At 30.0% G+C, this 27,594-nt stretch overlaps 1 protein-coding gene across 2 annotated transcripts in view; it reads right to left on the bottom strand.

Annotated features, from left to right (window-relative positions):
- Window positions 1-21,823: 21,823 nt before the first annotated feature.
- The window catches only part of LOC148280059 (uncharacterized), a 291,636-nt gene continuing 285,865 nt past the window's right edge, over window positions 21,824-27,594 (bottom strand). For both annotated transcript variants that reach the window (XM_088228982.1, XM_088228983.1), the window contains 2 exons: window positions 24,345-24,439; window positions 21,824-23,746 (listed from right to left, as the gene is read on the bottom strand). In XM_088228982.1, the coding sequence (XP_088085108.1) occupies window positions 24,366-24,439 (74 nt within the window). In that variant the 3' untranslated portion in view covers window positions 21,824-23,746; window positions 24,345-24,365. The remainder of the gene's footprint in view (window positions 23,747-24,344; window positions 24,440-27,594) is intronic.

The following is a 27,594-nucleotide window of genomic DNA, read 5'->3' as shown; positions in this document are numbered from 1 at the left end:
GGAAAATATTGTACACGTTATTTAGTTTACTTATTTAAATACTCAGAATTTATTTTTTTAAACATTTACTACACCTTTTACGTACTTTAAAAACGTTAGTTCTAAGGTTCATTATTTCTGGACTGGCAACTGAAGCGTAAGACTACTCTCAGTCCAGGGGGGGTTTCATCGTTTATTAGCCAAGTAAAAACAAGCGTAAATAAATAAATAATATTTGATTTTAAAAATATGTTATATATGGATTAAATACTAGCGCCAATGAGTCTGACGAGATCGACTCTAGAGGACGATTTTCTTATCTTGTCTACGCATGGGTAATCGTCACCGTGCATATTCTGTTTTGAACGAGCTTTTACTCTGTATTTGTATGAAAAATACCAGATTTAGTAAAATTGTGGCTTGAGCGAGACAAAGTATGCTTCATAATGGTAAGAGGGAAATGGCAATGTACATCTGTGCAGCGTTAGCGCGTGCGCAGATATGAGTCCGTTTGTATTTTCACTTTGAACATGCGTACTGACAAAATATCAAAATCAGATACTCACGATAAGGTAAGAAATGGGAGACCATCGGTGATTTCTGGCGAACTTGTGCAAAAAATTAAAGAACAAGTGAGAAAAGACCACCGTTTGACGCTTGACGACCTCCACAAAAGCTTTCCTGGCATTTCTCGAAGTCTCCTTGGCGAAATACTCACACCGGAGAACCGCTGAAATCACGTGACCACTGCGCGTGAACTTTCGATTCGTTTGCACAGAAAATAGAAGCGTTTTTGGACGGCGACGAGATATGAGATGTGAGTGTATCACTACACTAAAAAAGTGGTACGGTACGGTAAAAGTTCAACCAACTTTCGGGTGTCTACAGGGGTGCCTCAAGGGTCAGTACTCGGACCACTCCTCTATCTCCTTTACACTAAAGATATAGAGAACATTATCAAAGAATGTGGATTGTGGTCTCACTGCTACGCAGATGATACTCAAATTTATTTTTATTGCAAACCAGGCGAGAGAAGTGTGCTTGTCAATTTAATTGATGGATGCATCGAGAAAATAGGAAACTGGATGGCTGAAAACAGACTAACATTAAACCCATCAAAAACTGAACAACTATGGGTCGCTTCAGCCAGACGACAGAATTTGATCCAGGATACAGCCCTACCCAATTTAGGGAGTACCGCTTTACCCACTGTTAAACTATTAGTAGTTTTACTCAATTCGGACTTTTCTCTTTCATCTTCCCCATTCACCAAGAAGTTCAAAACGACCCATTCCGGTAACGGCGTCTTATTGGTTGATTTTATGTCTAATGGGACTACCATTAATGCTGAGGGTTACTGCAAGCCCTTAGAAAACCCATACAGGATCGCAGAAGAGGAATGCTGATCCAGGGAGTAAGCCTCGTGCATGACAACCCCAGTCCCAACTCCGCTCGAGTTACACAGAAGCTGTTGACATCGTTTGGATGGGATATTGCCACCCACGCCCCATTCACCCAACTTGGCGCCTTCGGACTATCACTTTTTCACTAAATTTAAAGAGTTTTTAGGTGGAAAACCGTTTTTCAACGATCAGAGGTCAAAAAAGCAGTGAAAAAGTACCTGAAACAGCTGGCGGCGAATTTCTGTGAAACTGGCATACAAGAACTGGTGCCTTGACTACATTATTGTCTCGATCTCAAAAAAAGATACGTTGAAAAATAGTTTAATGTAATAGTGAATTATTCTTTGAATTGCAATTAAATACTAGCGTTTTTCGGTTCTACATAAATGTTGTAACCTTATTTTGTGGATGACCCTTGTAGTTATGTATAATGTTAGTGCGTGTAAAACAGTATGCAAAAAAAACAATGACGAATTTAGCATTCCTATCTGGTTTCAATGTGCAAGTTATCATTGCACATATTACTATCGCTTCGTAACCATGTCAGACGTACATTATAATATTACTAAACTTAATATACAAGTTGATACAATGTGAATAAATGCACTTCTAGTGTTTTTGGTCAGGAGCCGCATGTGACTCGTACTTATGTATGGATGTGTAGGGTTCATAGTCCACTATCGATGACATACACGTCCTAAAACGTTTCACCTGAAATAGTGTGATGACCGGAGAAAGAAATGTCATCATTTTCTATAGAATCCAATAAAGCAACTCTAACGGTATTGCACATAAATCGGGAGCATCGTTCTGCACTACTTTAACATCGTCCCTACCATGAAGACGCGAACTTTAAAGAAACGTGGTCTATAAAGAGACCACAGGACGCAACGGCAGTCAGACAACCCAACAAATTCAGTTCAGTCAGTCAGACCAGCTCAACGAAGTCACTCAGTTCCTGCATTTAGTTCAAGTGCAGTCTCTTCAACAAATCATCGTTTTAACACTCGCGCAACACAATTAATTATTTATTCGCCATGAAATAAATAAACATGAAACAGCAACCTCGTGTCTTCTCTGTCAATCTCTTACTGGGATAGGAGCTCCAACTAACCCTTAACAACCATATTCCTACAGATGTATAATTTTAAATATCACCTCACCTGTCATGTAACAAAAATGATCAAGGTACGTGACGGTTGGTTTACCAATGCAATATTGGATGCACCTTCAAGTGCGTAAAATGAGTAATGATGTTTACATATCAATTTTACATATCTATTGAATATTGGCAAACACTTTTTCTTGCACTATGAGATTTTCTGGGTTATTATTATTTACCAGGGTTGATATTATTTGTGTGAGTAATATTGAAACCCTATATACCATGTCGCAGTCGGCGCAATAAGCAACTTGTTAATTAAACATTTTTGTCGTTTCACTGTTCATGCTTTTCCGTCATTTATTTACTACAGGCAACCAGATTGATTTTAATCACATTAGATAGACCAGTATAAAATTTAACAAACACAATTTATTTTTTACTGTCTTATATACGAGTTACATACATTTTTAAAGCACTTTCTAGCAAAAGCCTGTTATAAACAGTGCTATTTGGAGTTAATTTTGTTTTCATTGTTTATATTATATCACACTGAGAAATATATTTAATTTCTTTTGCAATTTGCATATTCGCTTGGAACATTTATTAAGTGTATCAATTATTAAATGGAAAACCAATCAGGTACCCGTTTTGAACTTCCGCCAAAGTATTTTTAAATAAAATCTTAGAAAAATATTATTCCCGCATTTGCTGAAAAACAGTAATTTTCACTTCTATATTTTGCTTCTTACCGTCTGATTTTAGCGGAAAATTTTATTTCATACTTTAACTAAGTACTTCTCTTTAAAGTGTCCATTCCATATATTATTTCCTTCATATTGCACGCTTCATGGATTTTTCACAAAGGACGATAATCCTATATCGCCTCAGTCCTTTAAGGGTCCTTGGATCGTTGTGAAGGTACTCTTCCTACGACGCTCAGCACTGATAAAGAAGGTACACGTTTGCGTTAAATATATCCTTTGAAACTATTTATGTATTTATTGGTTACGTTAGCAGGCTTATTTCTTTAGTCGAAATCTTAAAACAAAATAAAAAACAGCTCATTGACGTTTTTCCTCACTGACTTTTTACAGCTATCTTTTAAGAATATTTTGAGTTTGTGCAACCTCCTAGGGGGTCGTCGTAAATCCTAAAGTGATATCGCAGATTGGTAACATCCAAATCTGAGTTCAGTCATTTCGTATAATTAGTTATTAGTAGTCAGCAGTCGGCAGTCGGCAGTCGGCAGTCGGCAGTCGGCAGTCGGCAGTCGGCAGTCGGCAGTCGGCAGTCGGCAGTCGGCAGTCGGCAGTCGGCAGTCGGCAGTCGGCAGTCGGCAGTCGGCAGTCAGTAGTTATTAGTCAGCAGTTATTTGTTTGAAGTTACTTATTCTTTGTTTTGTTGTGTAAACTTAAGCATAAAATAATAACAGTATTACAAATTAATTAATTAAACACAGCAAGGCGCAGCAGTGGCGCACAGGTTTTGGTATCTCACTCATCCGGCCAAATCAGTTCCCCTGAATGTCCTGAAAGCATTACTTCTACCCATTCTAGATTACGCTGATGTTTCCAGTATTGATTTAAGCTGTGAGCAACTCGATAAACTTAAACAACTTCAGAATACAATTATAAGGTATATTTTTGGTCTTAGGAAATATGACCACATTTCTGATTACCGTAGGCAACTGAAATAGCTCAAAATTAGACATCAGAGAAACTATCACTCCCTCTCACTTCTGTTCGAAGAACTTCATAGTACTAACACTCCTATATACCTGCGTGAAAATTTTCAACGCTTATCATTTTATGGTTTACCTCTTCATTCTAATACTCAAGGCACTCTCTTAATACCCATCCACAATTCCTCTTTCTTCTCTAACTCATATAGTGTCCGTGGACTGACTCGCTGAACTGTGGAATCATCTCCCATCCACCACCAAAGATGTTATTACAGTATTTCTGTTTAAATCACGTCTGAAGATGTATGAAGATTTAAATTAAATCTTCTTTCTCTTCCTTAATCTCTCCTCCTTCGCTCTTTTTTTCCCATTGAGTAATAGTATTAGGTAGGTTATTTATATACAAATACATTTATTTATATGTTTATATTTCTTTAGCATTTTTTCACCTTTATTTTTTATTGAATACGTTTCAACTTGAATTATAAAAACGAAACTGTTATTTTATTGGTTGGTTGGGAGAAATTGTCATTTGGAAATAAGCCATGTACAATGAAAATTATGAACAAAAAGTTTTCTACTGAAAATATTGTTATGTACTGCCCGGCAAAAATATGTACGCTGTACTAAGGTATAATCAAAGTACGCGGTGATTTAACGTAAAAAATATTATTTTCTGTTTAAAAATAGGGTTGAAATGATAGAAAATGTAGATACGACGATATGTTTAATAGACTAGACGCTCAAATATGTTTGCTAAATGCACCGCCATTTAAAGGTTCTCTCCCTCGTGACAACTCTCGATAAAACGCTTACCGGAAGCTTTCAAAACAACTCAAATCACTCAGAAGGCCCGCTTCGATTGAACAGTTATCGGTGACTTGTGAAAGACGTCAGTTACAAGCTGACACGTCAATTATTTAAGCCCCATGGTGAATTTTCCCTAACTGACGGCGGGAGATAACGTGCTATTAATAAGTGAGTGGTCCTTTATACTTTATACACTCAGCGCGGACGCGAACGAACAAAATATTCGACAAAAACCACAAATGAAATATCACAACATAAAGTCAGTAGATAAATGCCTAAGTAATATATATTACTTTTAACATATATTATGTTATACATATCACCAGATTTGTCTCTATAAAATCTACAATCTGGCAAAGTTACAGTTTACCTTTCAAAATTATGACAGGAATAGTTGACTGTACAGAACTACTTAGTTTAATAACAATACATGTGCCAGCCAGGATTTGTAGACGGTACCACCTGTTTCATGTTCCAATAAGTAAAACATCGTATCTTAAAAATACTTTTTTTCGTAGGACTTTTTCAGTGTACAATACAAAATTTAAATATGTAGATTACACAAACATCACTTTATCAGATTTAAAATTTACACTCAAAATGCATTATGTAACTTAGTAGACATTATAATAATAAACATGTACATCTCCCTTCCCCTCTTTATCCTCTCTTCAAGCATTCTTGTCCTAATCCCGCCCAATTTACAGTAACTTAATGTTCTTAAAATAAATATAAAAAAATATTTGAAAATTGAAAAATATTTACGAGTACATGAAAATAACATTTTTATATACATAAACTTATATGTATTTATTTGATATGTAATATATTTTCTTTACTAACTTTGTATACTTTGTGGAAATCTGTTATTAGTTCTAACACTATATCTGTTCGTTTATAAATATGTTTGTAGAACTGTGTATTTCCCAAATAAAATAAAATAAAATAAAGTAAAATAAAATATTAATCAGATCGCTAATGATGGAATGAAGATGCTTGGATTTGCTTTGAGAGTAGCGTCAAATTTTAAAAATATATTCAGTGTTAAACAATTGTTCTGCACTTTAGTGAGGAGTAGACTTTAATACAATTCTTCAGTTTAATCACCCTATTATGAAATTCATTATCATGCTATTGAAAGGGTACAAAATAAATTCTAGCGCTTTATAAACTTTAAATTAAAAATACCTGTTGACGCCTTCAATTATGATTTTCTTAGAAGTGAAATGAGATTAATTGAATTGTCAGACCAAAGAGTTATAGCTGATTTGTTATTCTTATTTAAAATAATGAAATCAATAATTGACAGCCCTGCTTTACCTGAACTTATTCAAATTTGAATACCTGGTAGGTGCACTAGAAGTACAGAATTATTTTATTGTAATTTATTTTATTTTATTTTATTTCATTTTATTTGGGATTTTTACAGCTATTACATAAACAAAATAATTAGAAAAATCTTAAAAATACTAAAGCCAATTAAAAAAATCCACTGTAAATATAATGACACATAATATATAAGAAAAGAAGTTTAGTAATTGTATTTGTGTGACGTTTGTATTCATGTGTATGTGAATGTGTGTATGCGTGAATGAATGAGGGAGAGGATACATGTGCGTGTGGGAATGAAAGAGGGAGAGGGTGCGTTTGTATGGGTACGTAAGTATGAAAATAATATATTTGCTTAAAACTTGTAAATTGTATTAAAAATGGTACAATAAAGAGCTTAGTAAAAAGTTAATTCTCGTTCCAACTTTGAAATGCATTCACCTTAATCCAGAATACATAGGAATGGAAATAAAATCGAAAAGTATTTGATATTTTCGATACAAACTCTGTAAATGCATTAAAATGTAATCTCACTCGTTATTTCTTGGAAAAGGAATGAATTTTTCAAAAAATATATTATTAAATTTAACTTTGTTTTTTTTGGATACGTATTTTTGTTTATTTCTTTATATTTAAATTAAACATTTGTGGATTAATTGCCAAATTCCAACTTCTTCCAACCAACTGATAAAATAAAGGTGTTATTAAAATTATTTAAGCTTTCATTTTTGTTCCAAAAAACGTATTATTTATAAAATCTTATTGTAACATTACTTTTCTTTTTCATTATTACCTAGCTAAATACTAGTCACTTTATGTTTATGTTAAATTTTTCTCCATTTTAATTTGCTATATTTAGAACATAAGATTTTCTCACTTTAATTGTTTTCTTTTATTTGTCATCTTAGATTTGTATGTTTTTTTAAAAACTTTTTTGGAGTTTAAAAAAAAAACTAAATTGTTTCGTTTCAATTCTTCTTCTTCTTCTTCTGCAGCCTAATACCCGTATGAAGAGACAAACCTTAAGGTTAGGAAAGTACATTCTATTGTCTTCACCTTCCGGTTATTCTCTGCATTTGAAATTAGAATCTACTTCCCTCACCTTAAGTTTTGTCTCTGCATACGGGTATTATTCTCTCCACTGCTGGATAAAGGCCTCTTTCAAACGTCTCCATTCCTTCCTATCACCCGCTTTCATCATCCACGTTTTACTGGCAATAGAGGCAATGTCGTCGACCCATCTTTTCTGTGGCCTTCCAACACTTCTTCTGTTTGCCGATGGTCTCCACTTTATTATTCTGGGTGTCCACCTGTCATCATTTTGTCTCGCCAAGTGCCCTGCCCACTGCCATTTCAATTTCGCTGCACGATTCATGATATCCATGACTCCGGTTTGGCGCCTTATTTCTTCATTTCTTATTCTGTCTCTTAGACATACACCGAGCATCTGTCTTTCCATGGATTGTTGCGTGCATTTTAATTTATGGCTAATTTTTTGTGTTATAGACATGGTTTCTAGTCCATATGGTGTCACCGGCAATATGCACGATTCATATACTTGTCTTTTCAATCATATAGGGATAACTATAAAATTCAACATTAGTTTTAATTATTTAGTTGAATTATAAAGTTATATTTCATATTATATATAACAAAATGAATTGTTCACTCCTGTGATTATTTCTGTAAAACTTTTTACTGTAAAAGGTTAATTGAATTGTTAATATATAAGTAAATAATTAAATAAAATATGGTATGTCTTTGTTAAATAGGGTTAGAGAATATAAGCTGTTTCACTTTATAATATGTATATTTTTCCATTTCCGAAAAAGGAAAATTGAGATATGTCACTTAACAACAAACATGACATGACAAAAAACGTGACATACCATCTTTAGAAATGGAGTACTAGTCAACAATTTATGATATGTAAAAAACATATTGTTTTGCCGGCTTTGTTTTAAATGGCAAAATATGATATGTCAAACATACCCTGTTTTGTCAACCACAACTCAAATGGTATGTCCGGTTTGTTGAAAGATAGCTAAATATGGTGCGTCAGGGACGTCTGGAAAAATGCTTGTCTATTAGGCTTGTAAATTAAAATTCTGATTTCTCAGAGCCAATTAGATTTTAAAATTGCTCTCCTTCAAAATTGATTAAGAGAGAAATTAAACTTTGCAATCTTTTCACTAAAGTATTTTTATTTTTCGAATGACTTATCTTAGAAGATTGGTATCTTATTGATTTTGTTTATTATTTATTTATTTACGGACGTAAAAAGTCCATTTAACAATGCTTGAGACATTTTTTTATAATGTATACAGGTACAAATTAAATAAAATACAACTAAAGAAAATTAAAGTGACGACAAAAATATAAAAGTAATTACTACCTCAAGACAAGATTTGGTCTCTCTTATTGATTGTTTAAATCTAGACTGACTTACACCAAAAAAGTCCAAATCTTGTCTCGAGTTCACAATGCGACACAATCGGGACATTAGTGCATGTAAGCCATAGTTTGTGCTGTGCTGATCAAGAGATATCACATTATTATTTCACAACCGGTGGATTGGAACATTACATACTACTTATTTCAGTCACTTTGGTACATCCATCTATGCATTTAGTAAATAAACCATAAATATGGAGTCAATATTATTTCTACTTTTTTGGTAGATTTTCAACCCTAACTCCATTTCTCCGTAAGTGGAATCAATCATCCTCGCATCATCATCATCATTTTGTTCGCAATAACCTTATGTTTAATTTCCCTATACGTAACAAATGGTGTATAGGGCACTAATTTAGGTACTCCAATTACAGTGTACTTTGATCATTTGTGTTGCCTAGGTAAGGTGATCAGTATTACGCTCTAGGTGCAAGTCCAAGAATCATCCAGAACAGTATTTTGAGATATGTATCTTGTTTTATTATTGTTTGTTAAATAATAAATCACATTTTTAAATTTTTACACTCGTATATTAAAACAATATATTCATTCCAAATAGTTTCGGTTTTGGGTCTTGCTATAAAAAACGTTTAATTGTACAAAGATTTGTCAAATCTTATTTTTCCAACGTAATAAAAACATTTTTTCAAATAGAAACCGTTAATTTAAGATATTTTTAAAAGCGATCTGCAACTTTTGTTACAGGTTTTCGATAAGTTTTTTTTAATTTTCCTTCGTACATTTGTTAAGTTTTAAATGGAATATGTTTCAAAAATAGATATTTAATAAACCAACAAGTATCGCTCACTTTTAGAAGAAATGAACTGTGATAAATAAATATTTAAAAAATAATCTAATAATTTTGTCTGTGTAACTAAAATGTTTTATATTACGCTAATGAATTTTTCAAGATAGGCTGCAATTTTTGTTCAAAACACTGCCTTGCGATGACTTTCTAAATACATTTTCAATCTTAATAATAAATTATCTTTTCAATAATTGAAAAAAAAACTAAACATAAAAATATTATTTAATTTAAAAAAATATATTGTGCCTGTGTTTTATATTTTTCTATTTGATATTCATTTAATAAAATTACCAACCTATTTTCAATACACACTTGCATAAAATTACTGAATTGTGATTTTTTACTCTGCTTAACAATTAATGTAGAGAACATGGACACAATACGAGCATATCAGAACAATATCACATACAACATTCTAAAACGATACAAATAAACCGGGGATTGAAATTATTTACTAAACAAAACGTAACAAAACATTCAGAAAACCTTTGAAAAAGACGTCAAAAATATTATCATTAACAATAGAATATGAATTTTAGAAAGAAAAAATATATCGTTAAATGAATGTAATCCGTAAGGGTTTGTAAATAAATTAATTTTAAATAAACAAAACAATCAATTCTAGTCATGGAAAACAGTTTCTAGAAAATGTTTTAAATAATTTTTATTTTCAGAAAGCTCGTTTTGTACTGCAGATCTCGTTCGACGAAAACAAAGCCATTAATTACTTTCAACGATACTAGCTTCGAATATTCTCGACGTTTAGACATTGCTTCGGGATTGGCTCGTGTTCCAACTTCACATCCCCCGCGATACTATACTTATTAAATCTTAGCGTTTCCGAATAGCGGGAGTCCGGGAACAATGGGCTCTGGATCCTTTCAAGAGCCTGTCGGAGAGACTCAAAGGAAGTGGAATCAATGCCAATCTAAAAGCTCATCCGCACGTATTTGAAAAGTTTAATAACGTTGTATCGTGTAGCATTGTGTTCTTTTTGACTGGAGGATTTCAACACTTCTCGTGTTGATGTACTAGTAGAGAAATAAGGTCTAATGAAAAATATCGGATGATCGTATTTACGGAAATTGAAAACCTCGTTCTAAAAACATCAAATGTCCTAATTTTTTCAAAACAATATTTTTCGATTTTATTATTCTCTGTCTATCAATACAATTGTTATTTTTCAAATGTTTAATACAAATCAAAGGTACCTTAAATTTACTGTTAAAAATACAGTGTTTTGTATTAACAGCAATTGTTCACATCAATTTGTTTAAATATAGCAATTGTCCACAGCGATTTGTATGAATTAACAAGAAATATCCTTTAATTAGCATTAGCTATGGCTCATTGTTTTACAGTTCAAACTTGTTCTGGATACTCCTTTAGGTGTTTAGCAGTGTTTACAGGAATATTTTCACATTTCTAAATATTGAGAGTTCAACTACAATACACGTTTTTGAAAATTAATATTTTAAGTATTCCTCCTAATTTTTGTTTGGTTTAATTTTAATTTTTTTACGCCTCCACTCGTTTGCGAGTGATTTCGATTAAAAAACCACACAGACACAAATATTGTTTAACAACGGCAAATGCCACATTAACATTTTATTGAATATTTGACTATATGTTCATAAAATATTTCTGAAATTTTTAATTTCCATACGGTGCACTTAAAGTTAGTTATGATTTTATTTTATTAAAAAATATAATAAACAAAAGTAAAACCGTGGTACGAAATTTAAACACTCTCCTGAAAAATTGTTGGTTCATGACATTTGAGGTTTTCAAGACAAAGTTTAAAACAATTACTTCAGTTATTAATAAAACTAATTTTGGTTTTTATTTCCAACAAATATGGTTTTAATTAACAATCGTTTAAGTATGTCGAAATGTTTGTAGACAAAGCTGGAGTCTCTCCCTAGTGAATTATGAACAGTGGCCACTTTATGCACCGTATAACACTCACCGTTCGGCCTATGTTTAAACATCTACATTTTCTCAGCTCTTCGTCCAGTTGGCTTTTGTAAAGCAAAAAAATGAAACTTTTATTGATGAGGGTAATATTCATTTGGCCGAATTATTCTACAAGTGGGCAACGCCTGAAAATACTTTAAAAATGCTGTGCTTCTTTCTTTACCCGTTTTTTGAATCAATAGTTCTAGTATGTCCTAATATTTATTGACAAAATTGGATTTCACTATTTATAGAAAAGCCGCTTAAACCAATCAATAAGATCTGTAAATGCCCAGACTTCTATATTTCTCCCTAAATTTTTTTTTTCTCTGTTGCAATAGAATTCAAATAGTTTTTGTATCTAAATGACAGTGGAATTAAGCACGTATTGTAATCCTGTAGCGGACTTGCATCTAAAGATCGACAATCAAACTTCGCTCAGTCGTAGCTTGATAAATATTTTTTTTTCATGCGATAAACTATTCTTCACAGAAAAATGTCCACAAAATTCACGTAACTTTTTTCTTCCCGTTGTTATAATAAATATGTGAAATTTTTCTTGTTGTCAAACGGGGATTTTTAATCTAAAAATTCATTTGTGAGTTAATAACATGACATTAATTAAATAATTGCTGGTAGATTTTCATTGGCGCACAGCTTTTTTCCACGTTTTTTAACTAGAATCGCCAAATGCAGAGCTTGTGAGATAAAATCAGACATGGAAAATACCAATAGAGATAGGGGTTTAAGTGGTGTAGAGAGTGGATAGACCTCGATACCACAAATTGCTCTGTATGGAAACCGCTAAAAATTGGCTTTAAGCAAAACGAACAAAACGACCAGTAAAAACTGAAATCGGATTTAAAAAAACCGAGCCTTCGTTAAATACAAAAAATGAAAATGAAATATTTAAATATTGAAGCCAGTATTTCGTCGGAAGATCTTCCAATAATAATGAAATACGAAAATTGATGACATTTACAATTGATTTTATGCGTGATTTTAAACTGCAATATGCCATAGTCAAAGAATTAAGAACAGTCCAAAGGGATCGTAGAATCATATTTGAATACATCGGACTGTGTCCAAAAATTCCACCACTATGCCTCACTTTCGCCGCGCGCATTCGTGATGCCGCGTCGTGAAAAAGCAATCTGTTAATTTCTTCAAAATTTTATTGTATTGTGCGCGTGGAAATATTGATTAACACAACAGAGTAGATAAGTAAAGGGTCATTTAATGAGAGTTATTGAATAAATGAACTTTAAACTTAAAATATAACACAAATTTTATTTTACACAGATATTTTTCTATCATGTTAAATAATATTTTATGTTTTAAAGATAATGTCGGTCAAATGTCCACGATAGAGTTGTTTAATCAAAAATTCAATTTTCATTAGTTCTTTCATTAGATGAGCAAAGTAGGGTAAAAAAAATTACTACCCTGGCAATACTATTAAAATGTTTATCCTGTTTCTTCGACAATCTGACAGATGTAAAAATAATTCAATTTTTAAGTAATGCATTTGTTACATACTCATTAATTTGCTCATTCACATAAAATGTGATTGCATCCTGTTTCTTTAAGATCCTAGCAGTATTTCTGCATTTTAAAAGGACACAACGCGGCATAGTTGAATACAAATCAGTAGTTGCGCACTGAGCGACGTCTACTAAGAAACTAATGGGGCAAAACGTAAACCTACTCATTTATGAGCAATTTAGTCGCCTTCTGTTTGATGTGCGTATGCGGTTTCTGGACTATTCTAAATTCTATAGTCATAGTTCCTAGACTGAGACCTAATGCGTAAGATTGATAACCTTTACCGTCATTATTACACAGCCATTCTTGTTCACTGCTCAACATAAGATTCCCCATACTGTCTGCGCTTTCTACATCCAGTCACCAGCAATTGTCTTTTTATCATTTGACCATCGTCTGAGGTGTCTCTCTCTACTTCTTTTGTCTTCGCAAAATCTCCACTCAACTACCCCTTTAATCCATCTTTGGTATTTTTATCTAGCAAGATGCAACTTATCATTTGAGCTAAGCCAATATTTCTTTTACGCCCGTTACTCCTGACCTTTTCCATATCTTGGTGTTTCTTATCCAGTCAGAGAGTTTTATTTATAGTATGGCTCTTTGATGTTTTCTCGCTGATACCTGGAGCTACCGTATAGTTTATTTATTTAACATATCAATATTGGAAGTACATATTTTATATCAGCGAGTATAAGAATCTCGGCCACAACATGTTGCTTTCCAGAGATAACCAGACCGCCGAGCTTCAGAAGAGAATTGGCCTTGGGTGAGCAGCATATGACAATCTGAAAAAAAATTTTGACAGCAACATTCCCCAAACTTTGAAACACAGAGTGATGAAAAATTGAACTTAGTTATACAAAAAGCAGCCAGCCATAGAAAAGCAAAACTAAGATTTTATCACTTTTGTGAAAAGAGTTGATAATCAAATCGACACAACAGTTGGAATGTTTATGTGTTTTTTTAAGTATTTTTTTATTTTTCTTTTTTAATTACCATAGAAAAAAATACCATTTATTTTTTTACCGAATATTTTATTTTCTCTTTCTTGTTACACAAAAATATTATAACTGTTCATTATTTTTTATAGAAGTAAAAATTTATGAACATTTTCTTGTATACCCACGAACAGGCCATGCTTTTGTGGGATTTTTTGTTTACTATTTTTACTATTCATTTGCATTTCATTGCTATGTAATTATGCCTTTTTTTTAATACTCTGTTTTACCTCTTATGTATATTGTAAAAAACAAAAAAAATAAAAACAAAAATGTTTTTACTTTGACAAATAATTAAAAATGCTTACATTCGGTTTTGTTTGTACCACAAAAATAATTTAACTTTGTATTTGACCAGTTTTAATATTTTTTAAAGTCTAGCTGACCACACAACCTACGATGAGCTCTAGGAAAACTCTGATGTGTGTTGTGTCATTATGTATTAAACATGTTATTTTATAATATGGTACGTAATTGTTATCACTTAATCAATTTGATTTAATAACGTAAAATCAATTTTAATTACGTGTTCTAGGAATTTCAGGGATTTTTTAAAAGTTAATGATATCTCATTCAAATTTTAAATCTAAAGACATTTTTTAATTAATACATGTACAACATCAAAATTAAAATTATTAAAAAAAAAATTACTGATAGATAATATTTTATTAATTGCAATCTTTCAAAATTTTCTTTTATTTAAAAAACACGCACAATCCTGTATTCAAACTAAAGTTACGAACTCTTTTTTTCTATGAAATATTTTGTTGTCCTTTAATAATAAGGAATATTTTTACGTTTTTTTTTTTATTTTCTTTTTAATTACTATAAAAATAATGAAAAAATCCTTTCAATCTTTTACAGGATATTTTTTTTTCTCTTTTTTGTGTAACACAAAAATACTTTAACTGTCTTTTTATTATAGGAGCAAAAATTCACAAACATTTCTTGTATACCCACGAACAGGCCATGGCCTCTGTGAGATTTTTTGTTGACTATTTTTACTGTTAATATGTAATTATTCTTTTTTTAATACTTTGTTTTACCTTTTATGAATATTGAAAAACAAAGTACTTGTGTATTTATCCACTTTAATTCATTTAAGTAACTAGATTTCAAGAGGTTAATCTTCCTATTAGCATCTATACCGTAAAAAAAATCTGGTGGTGTGAATTTTTTCGGCAAAATGAGAAATGTCGTTTTTGTGATCAACGTTTTTTCTTGAAGGTAATTATTACAGTTTTTTGTATGAAAGTGGTCTGACTATTTTCAGCGGAACGTGGAATTGACCTTATTGTACCCAATAACAACAATATCTCAAATTGTTAACTGGCTGCTTTCTGCATAACTACGTTCAATTCATTACCTTGCCTTAACGTAAAAAGTGATACGCAGCATTTGTAGTACAAATGGATTGCCCAATGCATCACTTAGCTTATAAGTACTGGAATCTGTCAACGAGAGGTTCAGAACGGAATTTTCTTTAGGAAATGGGATTTGAGTTGGAATCTTCTTGGTGATTTTTCAATTATTCAAGTTGATTGTTTCACATTAATAATTTTTTTTTAATACTTATTTATAGATAAGCTATGTGCTGTTTTTAAATTATATCTTGTTTTACTATAATAATCATTTACATTATTTAATTAGGAATTATTACAGCGTATTACACAACAATAAGTAGCAATATGTTACGAACAGTAGAAGCCATTTTTATAAAACACTGTTAATTTAATAATCAATATTTTAAAATGACAATATTTGTTAACATATTACAACAGAGATGAAGAACATTTAAGAGAAGGTAATATAGAAGTCCAGGCATCTACAGGGCTTATGACCTGTCAATGGCTGGTTTAAGTGGCCACTTTACACACTGTGTAACATTCACCATTCTGTCTATATTTGATCATCTATGTTCCTTCAATTCTTTCATCTGTTGATGTTTGTGAAGTTAAAGAGCTGAAACCTTTATTTATGCGGGTGAGATTCATCAAATTGAATTATTTCACCTACATACTAGGCAACGCCTGAAAAGATTATTTTTTCATTTTGATGAAATAATTCAATTCGATGAATTTCACCCGCATAAATAAAGGTTTCAGATCTTTAACTTCACAAACATCAACAGATAAAAGAATTGAATAAATATATGTGTTCAAATATAGGCAGAATGGTAAATGTTACACAGTGTGTAAAGTGGCCACTTAAACCAGCCATTGACAGGTCATAAGCCCTGTAGATGCCTAGACTTCTATATTACCTTTTCTTGAATGTTCTTCATCTCTGTTGTAATATGTTAATATAAACAGCTCCTAAGGGAGTTGAATCCAGTCCTTCTACAAAAATTTCTGTACAAAAATTTGGACAAACTCAAAATATTGTTGACAATATTTGTATTTTTTTCCTCGATAGACTAAATTTTGACTCAATTTGCGCCTGTTTTTTCTTCTTGGGTATTTTTAGGCTATTAAAGTCTGAAATCTGTCCTGCAGAAAAAAAAATAAAACCGTAAATGTTTTGTTTTTCAATAACCAGGGCTGCATTCGACGAGAATGCACATACTAAAAAATTGAGGGGATGCATTTTTTTTACACGAAAAAAAAGTTTACATTTGAATGTTTACAAACAACATTCGTTTTTTATGGATTTACAATCAGACTATTTCTTTAAATCTCTCATAATTTCTACACATTTTTTACTGGCATTTTTATTATACTATTAACTGATGTTGAATATTAAAGCATTTATGTTTGTAAGTGAAAATTCTTGATGGAAGTTCATTAAAATTTATTATATAAATAAAAGACCAGTGATACTTAAATCCACAAATTTAGAATATCCAGTGACCGGTTGCATCGCTTTCGCGACATCTTAGAGACTGGTATCTTTACTAAGGAGTTCAATGTAATTATACAAAACAGAGGTAAGAATAGATAATTCAAAATTATATGAAAGAAAATAAATAAAGTTATTTTTATCTTAAGGATCATTATCAAAAAAAAAAAATGTTAACTAATGAATTGATATAATTTATTTTATTTTATTTTATTTTTATTTCATTTAAATTTTATTTGGCATTTTTACAGCTATAACATAAACAGAATAAGTAGAAAAATTTTAACAATGCTAAAGCCAATTAAAAAATCTGTAAATATAATGACACATAATATATAAGAAAAGAAGTTTAGTAATTGTATTTGTGTGACGTTTGTATTCATGTGTATGTGAATGTGTGTATGCGTGAATGAATGAGAGAGAGGATACATGTGCGTGTGGGAATGAATGAAGGAGAAGGTGCGTGTGTGTGGGTGCATAAGTATAATAAAATAATTGTTTAAAACTTGTAATTGTATTAAAAATGGCACAATAAAGAGCTTAGTAAAAAGAAAGAAACCTTTCTGTTAAAATTTAAATGACAAAATGATATAAATTGATTTTTTATTATTTTTTTAAGTATGTTAAATTTCAAAACCGTATTCTGAAAAAAAAAGCATTTATTTTAAAACTTAACTGATACACATCGAATGAATAATGTGCGACGAGTCCTATACAATACGGTAGGTAACCACAAAATGCAGTAAATACGAAATAATGACAACAATAAAATAAGGTTTGACAATACGCGAACGTTGATTCAAAACGAACACACAAATGCATATTATATGCACCTACATAATATACGAGTATAAATAAGAATAACGATTTGGATTATAAAAATCAGGTGTCACAAACAGTTGGCCCGCAGTACGGGGATACATAATTATATTAAAAGATCTTCTCACTATAAAACTTATATTTGTTCAGGGATAGAGAGCAACGGAGAGGGGGATGCGGACAAATACAATTTATTACCTATGGCAGTTTTGATTAACTTAATATTTTTGGTAAATATATCTATGTCGTTAAATTTCTTGTTATACATATCCATAATACGGTTAATCGTAGCGTTTTTTGACGAATTTGTTCTGCATTTAGGTATGTGGAAAAGTCGTGTATAACGCATTTGTCTCTGTGGTATCTTAAGATGAATGCGGGTAACCAATTCGGGGGAATCTATTTTATCAGTTATTATAATGTTATTTTAATGAGTTTAAGTATTGCGTGTGTGTATAAGTGTGTATGTGCTGAAATAAAAAAAGTGTGTTTGAGGTGTGTGTAGGTGAATAAGTAATAAAAAGTATGTATATGTTTATGGAAGAAGTAAATGAGAGGGCGTAAGAAATTTGATTGTTCAAAAAAAAAATGTATTCAAAGCCTCTTAAAAATATATTTTTGGGTAAACTTTTAATGTTTTAGTCCGAAGAAGTTGGAACTTGTGTCTCAATAAATGTAAATAACACCGGTATTTGTTACAAAATATATAAATTAGTGTATGAAAATATTCCAGAGAACATTATTTAAGATGAAAAGTAGAAAGCGAACAAAATTAATTAATATAAAAAGAGGAACCCATGATCTTACATAAATCAACAATGATAAAACTCCTTGATTAACTTCCTTTGAGAGTTTTAATTATTTTGGTCTGATTAATAAACAAAATTAATTTTGAAATTCTCTTTACTCGCTGATTGCCTCCGGCTCTTATGTCATCTAAATAACGAGTTTTTTCTCGAATATTCTTTGTGCGTAATCCAAAAAATAATTAAGTGTTATTCTTGAAATAATTACGTTGAAAATCAAAAACACGTTTCAAAATAAAAAAAAATACTCTCGAGTATCAATCGATTAATAAACGTAACTGACATTGACATTTCTAAGGCGTGAGCAGCGTTGTCAACCTCCATCATGCGAAAATCGGTAGATACAGAAAAATAAAACGGTAGATTTCGGTAGATTCATTGTCCTAGGGCCGGGGGTGATGGGGGAAAGGGGGGTCAATTAAAACTTCTCCAACTTTGTTTATTACAAAAATTCGCTTAACATGCAAGTTGATTTTTTTCACGCAAACCAAATGGCGGCCTCCTTGAACAACGGCTGACGTTTTCCTAACACACGAAGAGTTCCGGATTCAATTTCCCAATCACAATAATTTACATAAATTTGTACTTTTATCGTAATGTTAAGCTTAAGTTTAAAATAATAAATACTAATCTAATAATAAATGCTTAAGTAATTAAATTCGAGCAGAAAAAGTAGCAGGCGACAAAAACGTTTCATAATCACTGACATTCCGTTTAATGAAATATGAAATAATGAAGAGAAATGACTTAATTTTAATTGATCAACTTTGAGAAAAAGTGAGAATCAGTAACTACCAAAACACCAGCAATAACATATGTTTTATGTACGACCGGAGGTTAAGTACATAGTATTCATAATAATAAACAGATAGCAGGAAAAGTAGCTTTCTGAGCAAACAGAAGAAAGTGAGTATAAGTTAATTTGTTTGTAAATGGAATGCCTGCATTTTAAAAAACAAATAAATTGTAAAAAAAAAGTTGTACGGAAAAAATGGAAATGTATTAAAATCGGTAGAATTTCGATCAAATTCGGTAGATTTTACCTAAAATCGGTAGGTCTACCAAAAAATCGGTAGGTTTGGAAACGCTGGGCATAAGCAATGACGATTTTCTATTCTAAAATTTATACTTTTATCCTGATTTCAGTGAATTAATAATTCTTTTTACCATTTTACCAATCTTGTTTATTAAAAAGTTTTGAAAGCCATTTTGCATTGAAATAAATAAATACTTTATTCTGAAAATAAAGGACAAGTGATACTTAATCCACAAATTTCGAATTACCGGTAGCCGGTTTCATTTTGATGCTAGTCGAGAATGCTGCAAAAGAGATGAAACCGGTCACTAGTTATCCGAATTCATGGATGCATTAAGTAAAAATGTATGAAAATTTTTACTCACTCTTTACAAAAATTCACTTTAGTTTTTCATTTTAACTGACTTTTTTGAAAAGTTAATAACAGTGTACCTGGTACAAGTAATGAATTACTTTTAGGGCTTTACTCATAAACTTGGTATAAAGTTACGCCTAGGTATAGTAGTATAAAACGGACATAATATCAGAATGAATTTAAAAACAATATGTATGTTTATATCTTATTATTAAATTTAGTTGATTTATCTATGTCGGCTGGAACGAGAAGAAATTTATTTTTATATATTGTTTTATTTTATCTTTAGATTAAATACATCTTATACATACAACGCTACTGATTATCAATCTATATGACTTGTTTAGCAGTGCCGATGTACTAAATACATAGTTTATATATTATTGTTTGGCTTTATAAATATGTTAACATTGTACTTTTTGAAATTGTCTTTTTGATAAATGTATATCTTATAAGTCAACTTAGATTGTTTGTATAAGATTGTATAAGTATATTTTTCTGTAAAAGTATAATTTAACTAAATAAAAGAATAAAAAATTAGTGGCAGAATAAAGTAAGTTGGTAGGAATGGTAGGCAAATTTTAAACTAGGTTTATAAGAAAGGCCCATTGTGTTCTGAAGGTTAAATTAATTATAGACCTTCGAATAAACAGTGGAAACACATGTTTATTGACTTGTTGCTTATTTGAAGAACTCCATGTTATAATTTTAATATTAAAATCAAACACTGATTTTAGTCTACTTAAAATCGTCTATTTTATTTCAAGCCTTTTTAACCATTCATAAATTATTTCACAATTTATATGTCAATAAATGCTTTCTATAGTTTTAAAAGAATATTATATTTTTTTCTAAAACGCAAATATAAGTTATTATAGAAACAAAAGACGAGTTATATTTTAACCCACAAATTTGGATTATCCAAAAAACGGTTTTATCGCTTTCGTGACATCTTTGAGACTAGTATCTTGATTAAAAAGTTCAAAGTATTTACATAAAACATAAGTATGGATAGAGAATTCAAAATTATATGTAAATTAATTTTAATTATTTTTGCTTAAAGGGTCATTAACAAAGTGTTTCAGGTTAACTAATGAGTTGATAAAATGATATTTCTAATGATATTGCTATTGTAATCACAAATACTATACCACTTTTTGGTTTCTGCCATAACCCATGTTTCTCGGGCTATAGCGATGGCCCTGTTGGCTGCCGGGGTGTTGGTTTTCGTCTGTACGCTGACATAATTTAGGACAATGTTCCGCTTCTTGCACTCTCGGTCGAACCACTGGGATGCCATTCTCAGTTTAAGATGATTTTTTTTGTAAAGTCGTTCCAGGGTTGCTGTGTTCGCGTTTAAAAAAATAAAATGTATTATAAGATATTAGTCTCAAAGATGTTGCGAAAGCGATGAAACCGGTCACTGGATATTCCAAATTTGTGGATTAAAGTCACGCGTCTTTTATTTCTATAATAAATTACAATGAACTTCCATCAAGAAATTTTACTTACAAACTGAAATATTTTAAAAATTTATGCACCTAAATTCCCTATTGCTTAATAAACACCTGGCCTTAGCCTTAAATTTTGTTTTTTTCCATAATTATAATAGACCACTTATTGAAGTGGCAGTTTTTTTGCCATTGGCTTAAATAAATATTTATGCATTTTTGCAGCATTTTTGAATAAACTAAATAGCTTTCATGTTCTTGACCTATTTATTTATAAATTTTAACATTATTCAAATTAAGGTTGCTGTCAAAAAATAATAAAATGTTTTAAACGGGCATTTAACAGTGCGCGATAGCCGACTGTTACCGGATAGTTTCATTTCAAAACCATTCAATAAAATAAAACGCGTACTTTGTCAATAGTTTTTTATTTAAATTAAAACCATGAAATGTTACATCAAATTGTGATTAAAATGACCAGATATTCATTGGTAGATACAATATTTACTTCAAGTTTATCGATCGAAAACATTATCAACTATTTTATAAAAAGATATGAAGTTCGATACAGCGTGCTCTCCTTAAGAAAATATTTTTAAACTTACGAACTAAAGTAGAATCTTAAAAAATTTAAAAAGCTGTAATATTTTCGATGATAAACTGTAGAAGATATAATATATTATTTCTTTGGATAAAGCTAGGGCGAAGGGAAATATGAACAAACTCAGATATAAGCACATAAATATTAACAAATGTGGACATTTACTTACTTTTGACATTGATTTCCATCGCTTAAGCTCACAAAGCATTCACATCGAATAAAACTTTACGATTTTGACAAAAACATACAATGCCATTTGAAATATATTAAATTATTTATATTTATTTATATTAGTCATAGTATTTACACATCAAAACAACAATAGATGCTTTGGCATTAAGAAGTGTAGGTTTAAGTACTTTTTAAGTGAAACATAAATACTTAGTAAATTTTATCTTTACCCTGTACAAAATTTGAAGATATAATGTTTTCTTCTAAAATATAAATACAGTAATATGAATAAATAACACGTAGATTATCAAATGTTTTTTATGTACATAATTTGGTTCTCTTTTAAAGACAAGTTTAACAGAAAAATACTTTTTTTAATAAGTTAATATAATAAAAGATTAGAACCACCATTTCGTGATTTTTACTTATTAGACTTATTTTATGTCCGAAATTGTGTATTTACTAATAAAAAATCTTTGGTTTTAATGAAAAACTAGAGTTGGTTAATTAAACGTTTCCCTGTCTTTTTATATAAAACGAAAACATTTTTTTTATCAGAGGATGTATACAATCCAATCCTTTAATTTGAGAAAATCTCTTTTCTATAGATAACTATATAAAAATATCGTGTTTTATGGTGTCAGGAGATTTTTTCATTTCTTTACATAATACAGATAATTAATATAAATCAATTTAATATTTCTACAGCCACTATTTGCCTCACTCGATATTTCAAAAAACATGTAGCGCTGTTTTGAATAAAAACATTTTATACAGCTTGAAATAATACTATAGTAAAATAAATTATTAATTTATATCAGATTAAGTAATCAAATAATAAACAAATAATAATTCAAAGTTGAAGATGGTTTTTTTTTAATTTGTTAAAAATAATTTGATTCTTAGGAAAAAAAGACGAAACCGATTTATTTTAAAGTAATTTAAAATTCACTATTTTAGTAATTATTTTTCTAATTGCTAGTCAGAAGAGGCTTGTTTTCTCTGTATTTTTTTAATCAGTTTTACAACACAACGTTTCAAGAGCTTTGCGAAAATTCAAGATAAACATTTGTAAGATTAAATTTTATATTTTTTAAAATATAAATACTATTTTCAAGACATTTTACACCCTTGATTGATATTTAAAAGCCAAAAAGTCACAATTTGACGATTTTTATAATAAATATATAGAGCAAGCATATTAAATTATGCACGTTAAAATGCAGAATCAAATTTGAGAAATAACTTTTTAATAATAATTCTCTAATTAACATATGTACATTTCACATAATTTATTTTGAAAAGATTGGATACTGGGTGACTAGTCTATTTCATAAACTATTTATGTAAAATCTATACAATTTTATAATAAATTAGTTAAAATTTGATACATTTATGAATTATATTGTTTATAAGTATAATACAAGAATAAAATAACAAATTATTCAAACTATTCTTCTTGAACTATGTACAATATTGTCAATTCACAATAGGTTCAATTTGGTGCGTTCTTAATATAGAAGAATGTCTCTTTAATGTATTTTTAATTCCATTGTTATGCACAATCACCATATTAACAGTACATCCAAATTTTTATGCATCTGAAAAAAAAAACAATCATTAATCAAATGAGACGGAATACAACACATTTGTATTATGATAGAATGATATTCTTTTGCTAAAATATATTCTGGTGAAGAAATAAAAACTACATAATGTTTGTTTAAAATTGAACATAAAACTATGAAGATATTACTATTAAAATAAATAGGTAATAATGTAAATAAAAAACGTTAAATACGTCAATAATGACGCACAATTTTGATTTGTCGTTCACACTAATAAGTTAAAAAGCATTATTTATGACGAAACATGTTAAATAATTATTACAAATTGTAAAGAACGCATTATTAAAGATATTTAATGTGACACTAGATGGGTTGTGGTCCCGTAGCTAGGTGTCGCGAACTCATGGATTGGAGGTTCAAGGATTGAACGCCGCTCTTAACTTGATTTCTATTTTCTAACTGAGTGTTATTATTTACAACTCCTTGAAAGTTGACCCAAAAATCTATGTACACATGATCTTTGATAGTATGTACAATTTGAATAATTTCCATCTATAAAACACTTTTTGGAATCCAATTAATAATAAATTTGATGATCTAGAAATTATTTTAATGTTCATCAATTAATTACCTTCACAACTATTCCAGTGACTTAAAATAAAGCCAGCAGGATCGGCAAGGCAAGTAACAAGAAGAGGACGTTATTTCTTGGAGCTGCATCAGTTCCTGTAAACAAAAATATTCAAATATTAGTACTTCAGTTAATATGTTCATAGTTCACTTTGGTTGGTGTGTAATGTCAAGGACGTTTTTTACTAATAATCTGAATACCATATATAAAACTGAATGCAAAGCATTTTATTGGGACAAAAAGATATGTCCAATGTTAACATTAATAGATGTGTTTGTTTTTTTTTTCTCGGAAAAGCTTTGACTCTCAAAATACTCGATTCGCAAAAAAAGTTTTTAATTTGGTCGAATATATAGAAGAAAAGATAAAGACATCGATTATTCTTCAAATAAACATAATTCAATAACGGCAAAAAACATTATGATTTATCATTGGGATTATCAAAACAATACTATTTTAAATCATTTCAGGACTATCAAATTGAGCTTAAAATTTTTTGATAACATTATACATTTACGAATTATCTTATAAATAAAATTGTTAAATAATAATGATAATTCATTATAAATGATACTTTTATAAAATACATCACAAATTGCACTTTTAATGATTATACGAGGAATATGACTGAATTTATAAAATCAAACAATCTTCATGTCAACTTGTACTTATTGTAATAATTTGGCCAAATTAAAATTATTAGCTTGTTCATTGAAATAAACTTTTGCTTATTTGTAAAAATTGTGTTCACATAGTAAAATTAACTTTATTAATTAACTTAACAATTTTTAATTAAATTTATTGTGTATTGTATATTGTTTGTGAAACATTATTAATAAAAGGAAAAAACATAATTCCTGAAGAAGGCATGGTGTTTTTGCCGAAACTGGTTGGTTATTAAATTATTTTAAAAAAATAGTAGCAAAAAAAACAAAGTTATTTAATTTTTGTGTAACAAAAAGTTCTTCAAACATTAAAAAAAAAGTATTTCCTAAGTAAAACTTTGCTTTTATTCAGTTTTTTTTTATTTTATTGTTTACACTGATTATTATTGTTTATATATGTTATTGATCACTATTTATAGTTAAACATTTGTTATAGTTAACAAAAATATCGCTTGCATTCGAAATAAATATGTATTATTCACAACATTATTTTCAATGAAAATCAGTCTAATTTAATCTAATAAAACAGTAATTTACATGAATTTTGTCGCCTTTCCACTAAAACACTACTAGTTTTCATTATTTTTTCTATTCAATAGCTCAGTTTGGGCGCATTTGCCAACGCGGACGTGTTTGATGAGAAGGAGAGCCTAGGGTGGGCCGGGGAGAGACGAGAATAGGGGTTGCATGAAAGGGACTGAAGGACCACTCACGAGGCTAAAGGATTGCCGCCAGAAGGGAGCGAAGTAGACCGTCAAAGGTAAGTCAAATAAGCCGCCAATGGGTGAAGGGCTTCAGGCGTAACCAACACTTGAAAAATCGCTCATTAATAATAATTTCTGAATAAATTATTTGGTCAATTGCTAGATTTTTACTCAAAATAATTAGTACGTATTTACACTTAAAACATTATTAGAATCTTTCTGACAGTTAAATTTAAAGTTAGAAATACTGGGTTTTGGTATTTTGAATATGTTTAAATATGTTCCTATGTAAGATTTAGTTTCATATCTATCTAAGTCTTTCTATTTCTGGTAAACATACTTCCCAGGAACACGAATTCCTCTACCTGTTTCAGCATACCCATTCGCACCGATTTCACATTTAGTCATACTTTCATCTCTTCCAAAAACTATCACATTTAATTTACCAACATTCGTCATCAGGTTAGGAAAACGTTTTTTTAATTTGTATTTATTTGCACCACAATAGGCCTGAAGGCTCAATTACAGAGTTGAATTACAGCACATAAAACCAAGGCTTGAGAAAAATTACATTTCAAATTTTTGTGTTCTCACCAGGAATCGAACCCAGAACCTTCCGTGTGTGAGTCAAACATCTTAACCACTAAATTATGGAGGCTGTATCTTATGCATAAAATATTTAGAACGATTAAATTAGGTATGTAGTAGTTAAATTTTAATTTAAATATTGTAGCACTATTTGGCGAATATTTTATTGACATAAGAAGCAAGAAGACCAAAAATTTGCTTACCATTAAAAGTTAATTAGTAGATAATATTTTTATAATGTAAACATACCTATATGTTACATACATACGTGCTTTAATTTTATTTTTTAAAAAAGAGAAGTACTTTTGTTTTTTTTAAATATCTCTTTACGAATACGTTCATACATTTTTTAGCCCCGACATATTGGTTCCTTGGAACAGGCACATCCATATATGAACCGATAGATCTTTACAAGTATTCTGCTTTATCGCGCTGCTTTGATTGTTTGACTTACCATTTGTGTGAAAGTAGAATATAAATTTATAATTTTGCATCTGTGATATTTTTTAAATACAAAAATTAATAAAAATTGTACTTTTGAAATTGTCGTAATTTTATGATTTACTTTCAAATATTGGTTTCTATATGAATACAATCACTTTTTTAAAAAGATCCAGGCCCGTTTTACAATGGGAAGTTAACATTTATATTCAATTTTATCTATAAAGTAAAACTAATTTTTCTGGATAAAAAATGGAATGTGTGTGCATTATTTTTTCTAAACACGTTTAATTACAGGTTACCGACGAAAATACATTTATTTTTTATAAATATTGATTTTAATTTATATCCGCTCGACATGTACCGATAAAGCCTATTTATAATTGTATCTAGAAATAGATATCTTTCTAATTTTTTTTTTACTATTTAATTTTTATTTGTGCTATCAAAATTAATTTCTAAATGGAATTATGAAATTATCCTAGAATTAAATGAAACTTTTAGATACAAAATTCTAACTTTGCTACACCATGTTATATTGAATAATTATAATCAACAGTATTATATATTCTAATGTATTCAAATTATTATTATTTATTTTGATGTGTCATGATATTTATAAATGAACCGATACATATAAATATCGATGAACAGAAGAGTCTTGATTTAACAAGAATTTTTTTTATAAGTCGGGACTATAAAATTAATGATTGTTACATAGGTTGAATAAACATGTGCATATTAAATAAATAAATACAAATATAATCGCGTCCTTTACACCATAACTTACTTATCTATTAAAAAAATAATTTTTTGACAAACATTTCGTTATTGACGTTATTTATCCGGGTG

The sequence above is a fragment of the Micrasema longulum genome, unplaced genomic scaffold (genome assembly GCF_059751315.1).
Source record: "Micrasema longulum isolate JH-2025_06_02 unplaced genomic scaffold, ASM5975131v1 h1tg000623l, whole genome shotgun sequence".
NCBI classification, from domain to species: domain Eukaryota; kingdom Metazoa; phylum Arthropoda; class Insecta; order Trichoptera; family Brachycentridae; genus Micrasema; species Micrasema longulum.
Note: the sequence above shows the minus strand (reverse complement) of the source record. Positions and strands in the feature narration are given on the sequence as shown.